The sequence below is a fragment of the Barbus barbus genome (genome assembly GCF_936440315.1).
Source record: "Barbus barbus genome assembly, chromosome: 3".
NCBI classification, from domain to species: Eukaryota; Metazoa; Chordata; class Actinopteri; order Cypriniformes; family Cyprinidae; genus Barbus; species Barbus barbus.
Genome location: NC_136731.1, coordinates 18,372,736 through 18,385,599, shown reverse-complemented (window position 1 = coordinate 18,385,599; position 12,864 = coordinate 18,372,736). Strand labels below are relative to the sequence as shown.

The following is a 12,864-nucleotide window of genomic DNA, read 5'->3' as shown; positions in this document are numbered from 1 at the left end:
CATTCATGATATTTAATCCAGATTTATTACACTGAAATATTTTTGAGGTTAATATTTTGTCACTTTATAATAGTGATCTTTAAATTTATATCAGATTAAATATGTTTAATATTTTTATTGTTGCAGGATTTGTGGTGCATCTAGACTGCCGGGTAAATTTACTTCTCACAATTTTATAAAAACTTGTTGTGAGAATATTTAAAACGCCATAAATTTACTCAAGAACAACATTTTTAAAAGCAGAAAATATTTTGAGCAATATTTATAGTTGCAAAGAGAAATTATTAAATGCAGCAGTTGAGAAAATAACAACTTTTCGCTGCCTCCACAATATTTTTCTGAATTGACAGTTTTTCAAATGTAAAAGAGTTTTTTTTTTTTTTTTTTTCAGACAATATAGTGATTTAGTTTGAACAAAATTGATCAGACTTCATTTATTATTTGACATTAATGAAAGAATTTGTGGAAAAGATACAACCTCTAAATGATATTGGGCATATCAATTAAAAAAATAATCCCTAAGCAAAGTCTCATGGTCATTGGATAGATGTTTTGGCACATATTTTCATACATTAGCCTACACTGAAAACAATAATTTTCCTCAGTTAAAGGAAGAAAAACAAAACATAAGTAGAAGGCATTAGCCTATAGTCCAAATATATATCACACTAGAATCACCCAAGTTTTGTCAAATAATTGTTAGCGTTTCAGGTGGAACACTTTTGGCCTGATGAGTGGCGTTTGGCTAGAGTACTGATGGCCATTTTTTGTTTGGCTAGATTCCCAGCCTTTTTTCTTGCATCATCTTCTTCTATTCTCCAGAGTTCCCGCTTTTTTCTCTCCACTTCCTGCTCAGTTTTGCAGTATATCACCAGCTCTCTCTCCTTCTGTGCAATTTTCTCCTTTCTCTTCTCTAAAATCTTCTCCATTTTCTTCCTGATCTTCCTCTCTGAGGCCGGATAAAAAGACAACGTGTAGCAGCTCTTTCCATTGATGGCCACGAGGGTCTCGACTTTCTTCAAGAGCTCTGTCACGGGCTCGTAGTTTGTCGTGTCCTTGTTATAGAAGAACAGGAACCCACCGCTGCACTTATGGATGAAACTGCGGAGCTCCATGTCTGAGCACGCAATGACGTCATTTGGCGCCTTTCCCTCCAGACGATCTCCATGAGTGAACAAGATGATGGTGTACTTCCAGATACTCTCCCCAAACATGCTCTCGATGAGTTTATGCATGCTTTTGTCATCATCGGTTAAGTTCCCAACAGGCATAACCAGCAGAAACACGTGTGGTCCTGGAGTATACAGAGAGATGGACTTTAGGATCTCTCGGGTCACTTCCCTCTCCGTTCGGCCGATCCTGTTCAGTCCCGGCGTGTCGATTACGGCCACGGGCTGGCCGTTGATGTTTCCAGATGCTCTTTCACAGAACTGTGTGACTCTGCTCAGCTGCATGTCTGATTTAAAAGTGTTGCACCTGACGATGGTGTTTCCGGTGGAGCTTTTTCCAGACCCTCTTGCCCCCAGTAACATGATGCGCAATTCCTCTGCTACAATCATGAAATATCAAGGTTTCAATCACACACACACACACACACAAAAGAGTTTAAGATTACTGTTTAACCCTCATATTCTGTCCATGTTCAGTTTAAAAACTTGAAAAATGTGAGTGTGCCAGGGCGCCACTATTAAGTTTCCAAATCTTATGTGATCTGATTAAGACAAATGCTTAATATGCTTAATAAAATGCTTTAGTCATCCTTCATGACAACTGTTAAATTACATATTTAATAGAAAAAAAGACAATTTTTGTACTTTTTGAGGTATTTTACCCAGCCTATGTATGCAAGAAACTACATGTAAATCTCACATTATGTTATATTATCACCAAATCTTGGATTCAATACGTTTGTTAACTTGTTTTCTTTCAGTTAGCACAGGTTTTGTATATTGTTTTTGGAAGTGATTAATTGTAGGCCTCATGCAAAAGTTTTTAAATGAACATGGCCAAAATTCCCCACAAATAATGTTTTTATTTTTATTTTTATTTTTTCACTCAAAATCTGAGGTGCGTCAGATCAATGATGCCTATGACCAATCATTTCTAAAAATAAATACTAAACCTGCGCTAATTAAAAAACACAAGTTGACCAAAAAAAAAAAAAGGCTTTTCAAGCAGTAAAAAGGCTGGCCATTTTTGAATTGGAAGACCAGATTAATTACAGGATTTAGAGATTTGTAAGAAAAATGTGGATGCCATAAAATATCTTACCATTTTCATTTGTTGATGCAGTTAAATTGGTTTCCTCTACGTTCGGCAAATTTTCATACAATATTTCATGAGTTGCATCTGTGAATAAAGTTACTGCTTGAGTCTAAATAAGACATTTTATATTGACAGTATATTTGTAATCTTCAAGAAATTTTGTAATTAAAAACACATTGATCTTCCTTATCTGATAGTCAGTGACAGTTCAAATGTTGTATTGAATAGTTCTAATTTGGCTTTTTGAGATGTAATAAGATGTTGTAAACAGATTGATTTGTGTAATTCATTGTGACTCACAGCTGGTTGATGAATCCAATGCAGAATCATTCTCATCTTCCTCAGAATCATCTATCTCTTCATCTGACTCCTTACTGTCCATCTTATCATGAAGAGTCATTATTTTCAGATGGAAAAAGAAGAGCATTTCAAGCTTCACACAGCAGAATTTCATTTTCCTATTCACTATTTTTGTCTTGTTTTCCGGTAAAAATATTACTGCACAAATTTCATTTTAAGTATAAACCTCACTAACATTTGTAAAATGCTTAAAACAAGCAAATGTTCCCTGATCTGTTATTTGCGACCTTGGACCACAAAACCAGTCTTAAGTCTCTGGGGTATATTTGTAGCAATAGCCAGCAATATATTGTATGGGTCAAAATTATCGATTTTCCTTTTATTACAAAAATCATCAGGATATTAAGTAAAGATCATGTTCCATGAAGATATTTTGTAAATTTCCAACCATAAATATATCAAAACGTAATTTTTGATTAGTAATATGCAATGCTAAGGACTTAATTTGGACAACGTTAAAGGCGATTTTTTTTTAAGTCAATTTTTTTTTTTTTTTGCACCTTCAGATTCCAGATTTTCAAATAGTTGTATCTCGGCCAAATGTCCTATCCTAACAAACCAAACCTCAGTTTCAGAAAATTGACCCTTATGACTGATTTTGTGGTCCAGGGTCACATTTATGAAAAGTTTAGTTTCACTCTGCTTATTCTGCATCATAAAAATGCATGTTTTTGCCCTTTTGTTGGCTTTGATTGCTTCTATTGTCCTCATGTGTAAGTCGCTTTAGATAAAACCGTCTGCTAAATGACTAAATGTAAATGTAAAAGCATAACATCAAGGAGAAAAGAAAATGACTTACCACCGTTGATTAAGTTTAGAGTTTTAAACCTGTTCATTTATAATACATAGATGTGGCAATCAACACTGACACACTTGAATGAGAAGAGTCTCTAGGAAATATGCTGGTTTCTTCTGTGCAATGAAGAGTTTTTTCTGTTTGAAGGTAGGTGTAATGTATCCACACAGGTATTGACTTCAGGGAGAGGGCTGGTCTTGTTGAAAGATGCGATCACTTCATTCGACAAGGGTTTCGTTGAGGCACAGGACTAGTTCAACATGTTAGTCAAGTATATAGAGTTTGCTTGGCATGTCCTTTTCTGCTCCAATGAAGAATGCCCCTCCAGCCTTGAAAGTGGGTGTTAGTTTTCAAACTGAGTAATAGAGGAGTTTAGGCTGACAACATTTGAACACACACCTGGAAATAATGCTACATGTGAACCAGTCAAAATACTTAATTTCACTTTAATAATAATAATACATTTTATTTGAAGGCGCCTTTCAGAGCACTCAAGGACACCATACAGGTAAGAAGTAATTATAAAATCAAGACAGCAACAACAACAATTAAAATAAGATCATTTCAAATTGATCAGAGAAAGCTAATCTAAACAAGTAAGTTAGATTAAGACATAATTTAAAAGTAGTCAGACAGTCACTTTCTCTTGTAGATTGTGGAAGAGAATTCCAGAGATTAGGAGCAGCACAACTAAATGCCCTAGACCCCATAGTGGCTAAACCAACAGAAGGTACAACAAGGGAAAAAGATGAAGAAGATCTGAGAGTACGCTTCGGGATGTAGATATGAAGCAGATCAGAAAGGTATCGGGGCACGAGATTATGGAGAGCTTTAGTCTGAGCAGTGGCTGCATGTCACAATATCCGTTGTCTAATATCTGACAGTTATTGTGACCATTGACTATGTATAATAAACACATTTATGGTTTCGTTTTTTGTCTTACTATTTCTTTGAAAATCTTGCATTTATTTATTGTTAACATGATTATTAATTTATGTATTTTCGTTTTTGCTCTGGCAGATATGGTACATCTGCTTTGGCACATAAACTGAACTTCATAGCGCATATTCCTATAAAGAAGGCCCGTCTGAGTATTTTTGTATGCCTGTTTTATGACGATTTGAAAGAGAAACCTGTTTAATCATATCTGAGACAGTCATATTTCCCCTAGTATCTGTCCATTCAGCGTGAATAAACAGTACAGTTCAAAGCTGTGGGAGTGGTTTACGTTTCTGATTGGCTACAGACCTCGAGGTCTTTTCTCCAATCATCGTCGAGGAGATTTCTACAAGCATTTTCATTGGCTAAATGGGACCCGGAAGTGGACGTTCACAGGGAAATCTCTTCTCTGGAGCTCTGCATTACTCGGAGATAATATTTGCTTTTTAGCCAAATACAACAAATAAAGTCACTTTGCAGTTGCACCTTAGAGTTTCCGAGTATGGAGTCTAAAGGTCTGAAACTCCTGGATGTGCTTTCATACGAGAGTCTCGTGCACGCAGTCGCCGGTGCGATGGTAAAAACACTGCTTTTCATAACAACTAAGTTATAGGGTTTTTACATGATTTACACATGTACAGCTTTTGAATGATGACACGTTTATCTACTTTTCGGACATCTACCTGCTTAAAAACAAATAAAGAAAAAAACAGTGGCTTTCTTATTGCTTTGTACGTTTAAAGTCAGCATGTTATGACAAAAATTATATTATTATTAGGATATATAGTAGTATTTTATATAGTAATATGCAAGATGATATTTTGTTTCATTTCATATTTTTTATTTAATATGAATATAGAAACTTTTATTATTAGAACAATAACATTATTATATGCTATAATTTAATAAATAATATAATTAATATTATATTGTTATAATATAATGTTGTGTTTTATGTTTATAGTATAGTAAAATATCTATCTATCTATCTATCTATCTATCTATCTATCTATCTATCTATCTATCTATCTATCCCAAGGATAATCCATTGAGTATATTAAAATCTGTTTATTTAAAGTGTTTATTTGTTTGTTTGTAGGGCAGTGTAACAGCAATGACTGTTTTCTTTCCTCTTGACACAGCCCGGCTCAGGCTGCAAGGTAAAAAAGGGAAACGCATGAGTTTATTTTCCTGCTGACTTGACTTTTTTAGTGTTTTAAATTATGTGACCACATTTCTTTCTGTGCAGTTGATGACAAGCGGAAAGCCAAATCTACCCCGGCCATTCTGTCAGAGATCATCAAGGAAGAGGGTCTGTAAGTAATTTTACATGCATCTCTTTGTTTTGTGTCATTTATCTTTTTCATTTCAGGTTGCAAGCATAACCATGTTTTTTTTTTTTACTCTCTTTCCAGGTTAGCTCCATATAGAGGCTGGTTTCCAGTGATCTGCAGCCTCTGTTGCTCAAACTTCGTCTACTTCTATTGTTTCCATAGTCTGAAGGCCACCTGGCTGCAAGGTCAGAGGTCAACACCAGGACGAGACCTCATATTAGGCATTGCTGCAGGTTTGCTTATTTCAAAAACATGAAATTATCAAAAACACAATAGTTTCCGTCATACACTGTTGTTCAAAAGTTTGGGATCAGTAAGATTTTTTAGTTTTTTAATGGAGTCTCTTTTGCTCGTCAAGGCTGTATTTATTTGATCAAAAATACAAAAACAAACCTCTAATATTGTGAAATATTATTGCAAATTCTAAAATTGGTTTCCTATTTTAATATACTTTAGAATATAATTTATTTATTTTATGCAGCACTGAATTTTCATCAGCCATTACTCCAGTCTTCAGTGTCTCGTGATCCTTCAGAAATCATTCTAATATGATGATTTGTTATCAGTGTTGAAGCTGTTTTGCTGCTTCATATTTTTTTGAAACCTGTGATACTGTTTTTTTATTCTTTGATAAAACGAACTGCATTTATTCAAAACAGAAATCTTTTCTAACAATATAAGTATTTCCTATCATTTTTTGTCCATTTAACACATCCTTACTGAATAAAAGTGTTCATTTCTTTAGAAAGAGAGAAAGAAAATATGTACTGACCAAATATTTGAATAGTAGTGTACTGTATATTGTAACAAAATTTCTATTTTGAATAAAAACTGTTCTTTTTAACTTTAAAATTTTTTTTTTTAAAGAATCCTGAAAAAAGTATCACAAGTCCCAGAAATATTAAGCAGCACAACTGTTTCCAGCATTGACTATAAATCAGCATACTAGAATGATTTCTGAAGGATCATGTGACACTGAAGTCAGGAGTAATGATGCTGAAAATTCAGCTTTGCATCACAGGAATAAATTATGTTTTAAAGTATATTAAAATAGGAAACTGGTATTTTAAATTGCAATAATATTTCACAAAATTACAGTCTTTTGTACTGATGGTGCTTCCCATACACATATCTTCATTTTGGACATTAATATTGTGAATTGTTAAGCGGTTTTGCTGCTAATTTATACAGATACCTGTGTTTTTTTTTTTTTTTTTTTTTGTGGGAATCATTATTGGGTACCAAAAGTTTGGGGTAAGTAAGATTAAAAAAAATGAAAAGAAATTATGCATTCAACTGATCAAAAGTGAATCCTTAAAAAAAAATCTTTATTTCCACAAAAATATTAAGCAGCAAAAACTTTTTCAACATCTTTGTCAATATATCATTTTTTAGCACAATTTGTCATTTAATTGATTTTTTTTTATCTGTTGAACACAAAATAAGATATTTTGAAGAATGTTGGTAACCAAGCAGCTGTTAGTCCCCATTGACTTCCATATAATTTTTTTCCATACTATGGAAGTCAATGGCTACCAGCAACTGTTCGGTTACCTACATTATTCAAAATATCTTCATATGTGCTAAGCTTTTCTGTCTACCTTTAGGTGTAGTGAATGTTCTTGTGACCACTCCGCTCTGGGTAGTCAATACCAGACTGAAACTGCAGGGGGCAAAATTCAGAAATGAAGACATACAGCCCACACACTACAATGGAATTATTGGTAATTTTAAAAGACATCATACTTGATCTTCATTTCATTGCCTTTAATTCAAATGTGTGTCCAGTGATGATATAAGGTGATCTGTCTCTCTTTAGATGCATTTGTACAGATCACGCAGCAGGAAGGAGTGGGCGCGTTATGGAACGGGACGTTTCCCTCCCTGCTGCTTGTGCTCAATCCAGCCGTGCAGTTCATGATCTACGAGGGTCTGAAGAGGCAGCTCATGAGGGGCGTCCACAGAGAGGTCAGAGCAGGCTGCTGATCCCATAACAGTTTTTAGGGTTTGTAATTTACTAAAATTCATGGTAAGAAACTTTTACAATATTAAAGCAAATACAGTAATGTAAAAACTTTGAATTATCTCTCTGCATACTCAATTATGGCAACATATGAATAAACAGATGAGTCTATTCACAAGATGTCTGTTGCCTGGGAAACAGTAACTACAGCATTTCTGATATTAAAAAGCATGCAGATGATGATTCGCTCATTTAGATTAGTATTCATGTGCAAGCATCTGTCGAGTATGAGTAAATGGCCCTACATGTGGCCGTAGACGTGCATTGTTACCATAGCGACATAGAAATGTGGTTATGCAACTCCTTGGTAACCATGGGTGTCACAGTCCATTGAAGTTTAAATCAGGGTTTTGGTTTGACTTTTAATGTGCGGTTTCCTCTGTGTTAACAGCATTCTGTCATCATGTCATGGGTTTCATGATAACGGAGGTGCAATGTAAACGCACAATTTACACGACTGAAAGAACATGAAAATTTGACTAAATCTCCTATAACAACTTACAGTGTTATCAGTGTTGTAGAGGAAAGACAGACTCATCAATGTTTAACTTGACTATTTTTCACTGTATTTCTGTCTGATTGTTTACAGCTCTCCTCAGTGGAGGTGTTTCTTATTGGAGCCATTGCCAAGGCCGTGGCAACCACCATAACCTACCCTCTACAGACAGTTCAGTCTGTTCTACGGGTAAGACCAGAACACATTTGGTTTATATTTGTCAAAGCAGCTCATATCATGCATATTGGATTATTGGTTCTCACCTGGTTTTGCTTCAGGACCCTGATTTTATATACTGTACAAAATAGTTCAGAAGTCTGGGGTCAGTGAGAAAGACACTTTGAAAGAAATAAAGACCAGTTTTAAAAGCTTGCTGTTTGAAGGCGTTCATTTGAAGAAGTCTTAAGTTTGAATAAACAATAGTAGACAGACAGACAGATAGATAGACAGACAGACAGATAGATAGATAGATAGATAGATAGATAGATAGATAGATAGATAGATAGTTGCTAGGTTCTCGGGGTGGTTTCTAAGGCATTGCTGTGTGGTTTCTAGGGTACTTGGGGTGGTTACTAGGGTGTTTCTATGTGGTTGCTATGGTACTTGGGGTGGTTGCTTGGGAAGTTGCTAGGTTACCCGGGTGGTTGCTAGGGTGTTGCTATGTGGTTTCCAGGGTACTCTGGGTGGTTGCTAAGGTACCTGGGATGATTGCTGGGGTGTTGCTGTGCGGTTGCTAGGGTATGTGGGGTGGTTGCTAGGGCAGTTGCTTGGGTACTTGCATCACAGGAATAAATTACACTTTAAAATTATTAAAAGAGAACGGTAATAAAAACATTTGTCACATATGTAAATCACAGATGAATTTGCACCTAAAAACTATACAGACTGGACACGTGACCACCTTCATGTCAACAACAATAGATAAGTAAAGGAAGAGTTTTTTTCCACCCTTTTTCCAAGCGTTGGTGTTTCGCTCTCTAAACTATGTGTGGTTATATGGTTAGGTTAGTTAGTATTTGCATTTCCATCCATTAGTTCAGATCTGCTGTGAATGTGATAGACGAAACCAAAGAACCACACTTTTTCTGAAGCTTCAGTTTTGTTTGTGTTCGGGTAATATTGTCTGTTTTATCTGTCGTTCTCATTTGTGTTCAGTTTGGACAGCATGGGCAGCCTGCAGATCAGTCCAAACTCCTGAACAGCCTGAGATCTGTCATGTATCTGCTGATCAATAGAGTCAGGTAGAATAACACACATTTCACCTGACCTCATTTTGCCTGTGTATTGCAAATATATTTCACTCTGCTGTTCATTTTCAGTAACTGTCACACAAGTTATTGCCAAGTGATTCATTGGCTTCTGGTGACATCTGAACTCCTCCGCTCAAACTGAGATGTTTGTTGATTGATTTATTGCAGGAAGTGGGGCGTGCTGGGTTTGTTTAAAGGCCTGGAGGCGAAGCTGCTTCAGACGGTACTCACTGCTGCACTGATGTTCTTACTGTATGAGAAGATCGCCAACACCACCTTCAGGATCATGGGGGTCAGACGCACAATGACGGCCCACTGACCTCTCACAGGATATGTATTAGCTAGCTGATGTCAAAGAAACGGAGTATACCTGTGTTAAGAGAAATGGTCAATTTATATGTTTATATATATATATCTACACACACACTATATTGCCAAAAGTATTGGGTCACCCCCTTCTAATGAACATGCTTGACTACTTTAGTAATTTCTATGAGTACAGATCTTAACGTTAAAGCATATAATGATATTCTAGGGAATTGTGTGCTTCTAATTTTATAGCAACAGTTTGGACAGAACCCTTTTCTATTCTAACATGACAGTGCCTCTGTGTATAAGTCACGGTTCAAAAAGACATGATTGATTCAGTCAGTGTGGAAGAACTTGACTGGTCTGCAGAAAGCCAAGTCCTGATCCCAGCTGAACTCCTCTGGTGTGACTTTAAATGCAGACCTTGAGCCAAAAACTCATCACCAAACACCAGTGACTTGTATAGACACTATAAGGACAAAAGTGTTGGGACACCCCCTTCTTTAGAACAGAAAAAGGCACTAACAAAACTGTGGCAACAACAATGGAAACATAATTCATGTATTTAAAAATTGTATTTCCATCTCTGTTGCAACAGATTTGGAAGGGTCTAAAATGACAGTACCCTTATGTACAAGTCATTGGTGTTTGGTGATGAGTTTTTGGCTCAAGGTCTGCATTTAAAGTCACACCAGAGGAGTTCAGCTGGGATCAGGACTTGGCTTTCTGCAGACCAGTCAAGTTCTTCCACACTGACTCAATCAATCATGTCTTTTTGAACCGTGACTTATACACAGAGGCACTGTCATGTTAGAATAGAAAAGGGTCCTGTCCAAACTGTTGCTATAAAATTAGAAGCACACAATTCCCTAGAATATCATTATATGCTTTAACGTTAAGATTTATACTCATAGAAATGACTAAAGTAGTCAAACATGTTCATTAGAAGGGGGTGACCCAATACTTTTGGCAATATAGTGTGTGTATATATATATATATATATATATATATATATATATATATATATATATATATATATATATATATATTATGATCGAAAAAGACAGGAACAGTCAAAAGTTTAGACACACTTGACTCATACGTTTGTGTTTCTCATGATCTTTAAAACATTTTGATCTATAGGCTTCGGTAATTGAAATAAATAAAATATAAATATTAAAATATAAATAAGAGAATAAAATATAAATATTAGGGGTGGAAATTAAAATGAAAATTAGAAATGTTGCTTTGGCAGCTAACTGATGTAAATAATTATGTTGTAAGTACAAAAATGACTAAAACTAAAAAGCTACATAGAAATAAAAAAAACACTTAAACACTAATGTTAGGATGAAGACTGAAAATATAAAACAATAGCTAATTTACAATATTAATAAATACTTTATTAGTATATACATAATAGTAAAATAACACTGATTCATATATATCAAGGTTTACAGTATAAACTAGGTATACAATTTCAAGGAAGATAAAAATATGGAACATTTTTGATTTGTGATCCTTTTTTTTTTTTTTTTTTAATTCTCACTTCCAGTTTAATAACTTTACTATTATTCAGAAATTCTTAAGAAAATACTGAAAGAAAGAGTAAGTGTGTCTAAACTTTGGATTGATATTGCATTAATATGAATAATTATCACAAAAAGGATGTGTACAATAGTACTGAAATCAATCCCACTTAAATAATTAATGCAATATGTACTCTTTAATGCAAAATTGCCTTAATTGGTCAATACCTTGGTCAGTATTTCATGTAGTTTTCTTTTAAAATATGAACTAATTTGTTTTATGAATAATCAACAAATCTGGACTGGTTTACATAGTGTCAAAAAGAAAATGATGCATGTGACAGATCTGTTTTGCAAGATCATTGCTGTCAACATTGGCGCCTGATCTTACAAAACAACTTCCAGACTAGTTTTTCTGGTTCTGTGTAGGTGATACTTCATTTTACTTGACAACACAGAGTCACTGAGACCGTAATGGACTTTTAACCTGAAATGTTTACAGTCTGGACATAAAAATAACCTTTTTTGTTCAATCTTTCTTTCTTTCTTTCTTGGGGAAGTCGTGGCCTAATGGTTAGAGAGTTGAACTCGTAATCCAAAGGTTGCGGGTTCGAGTCTCCGGCCGGCAGGAATTGTAGGTGGGGGGAGTGAATGTCCAGCGCTCTCTCCACCCTCAATACCACGACTGAGGTGCCCTTGAGCAAGGAACCCTCAACTGCTCCCCGGGCGCCGCAGCATGGCTGCCCACTGCTCCGGGTGTGTGTTCACGGTGTGTGTGTTCACGGTGTGTGTGTGTTCACTGCTGTGTGTGTGCACGTTGGATGGGTTAAATGCAGAGCACGAATTCCGAGTATGGGTCACCATACTTGACAATACGTCACGATAAAAAAAAAAAGATAAGGGGATGTAGAATAACCAGTTAGTGATTAAGTTTCTCATGAATCATCATGAATGTTGCACACAGAATACACTGAGGCTCAAGTGCATGCTTTATGTACAGACTTGTGGGAATCCATACTGAAATTTAGATAGTAAAATCATTTCTCTCAGTACTGATGTTCACACTCTACTAGAATCCATACAGTTACATTTATGTATGAATGTAAAATGTGAATGTTTATTATTGAATGTCATTGATTTTATTAACATTAATTAAAATATTTAGTAATAATCACACACCCAAGGTCAGTCAGATGATACAAAGTACAAATAATTTAGATTATTCATTAATGAAAACTTACTGTAGATTTTAGAATTGATGTCACATGAAAGTTGTATATGTTTCTACAATAAAATAATTGTGGTATAACATTGATTGTTGTGCTTTTTAATATTTTATTTTATTTATTTTGTATCTCTGCTTTCAATAGAAGCAACCTACATTTTAAAAAAAGAGTCAGAAAAACAGACAATTGCATAAATTAGCCTCCAGGAGGCAGTAAGAGCCCTCTTTTTGTGCTGTACTTCAACTCAAAACTCTGTCAAAAGGAAATGTAACTTTTCATGTCCCCATGATTAAGTGATTTATTAAAAATTTTTAATTAAAATAAATCCAAAGAATTT

At 35.1% G+C, this 12,864-nt stretch overlaps 2 protein-coding genes across 2 annotated transcripts; one reads left to right on the top strand and one right to left on the bottom strand.

Annotated features, from left to right (window-relative positions):
* Positions 1–3,593, bottom strand: LOC306847539 (GTPase IMAP family member 9-like). Its single transcript, XM_079381522.1, has 4 exons — positions 3,425–3,593; positions 2,566–2,647; positions 2,272–2,349; positions 1–1,549 (listed from the first exon to the last, which is right to left on the bottom strand). The coding sequence occupies exons 2-4, from the start codon at positions 2,645–2,647 to the stop codon at positions 708–710; spliced, it is 1,002 nt and encodes a 333-aa protein (XP_079237648.1). The 5' UTR covers positions 3,425–3,593; the 3' UTR covers positions 1–707.
* Positions 3,594–4,757: 1,164 nt separating this feature from the next.
* Positions 4,758–9,847, top strand: LOC306853496 (peroxisomal membrane protein PMP34-like). The gene is made up of 9 exons (XM_079390966.1): positions 4,758–4,937; positions 5,460–5,520; positions 5,610–5,676; positions 5,776–5,927; positions 7,302–7,418; positions 7,514–7,662; positions 8,307–8,402; positions 9,369–9,454; positions 9,632–9,847. Exons 1-9 carry the CDS (start codon positions 4,863–4,865, stop codon positions 9,780–9,782), a joined length of 954 nt encoding a protein of 317 aa, XP_079247092.1. The 5' UTR covers positions 4,758–4,862; the 3' UTR covers positions 9,783–9,847.
* Positions 9,848–12,864: the final 3,017 nt, after the last annotated feature.

Bases quoted from the DNA above. Each gene is read 5' to 3' on its own strand.
- LOC306847539 (XM_079381522.1), bottom strand. From the start codon at position 2,647: ATGGACAGTAAGGAGTCAGATGAAGAGATAGATGATTCTGAGGAAGAT. The intron at 2,350-2,565 runs GTGAGTCACAAT...CTTTATTCACAG, and splicing joins ATTGGATTCATCAACCAGCT to ATGCAACTCATGAAATATTG. The intron at 1,550-2,271 runs GTAAGATATTTT...TCATGATTGTAG, and splicing joins TGCATCAACAAATGAAAATG to CAGAGGAATTGCGCATCATG.
- LOC306853496 (XM_079390966.1), top strand. From the start codon at position 4,863: ATGGAGTCTAAAGGTCTGAAACTCCTGGATGTGCTTTCATACGAGAGT. The intron at 5,521-5,609 runs GTAAAAAAGGGA...CTTTCTGTGCAG, and splicing joins AGCCCGGCTCAGGCTGCAAG to TTGATGACAAGCGGAAAGCC. The intron at 9,455-9,631 runs GTAGAATAACAC...GATTTATTGCAG, and splicing joins CTGCTGATCAATAGAGTCAG to GAAGTGGGGCGTGCTGGGTT.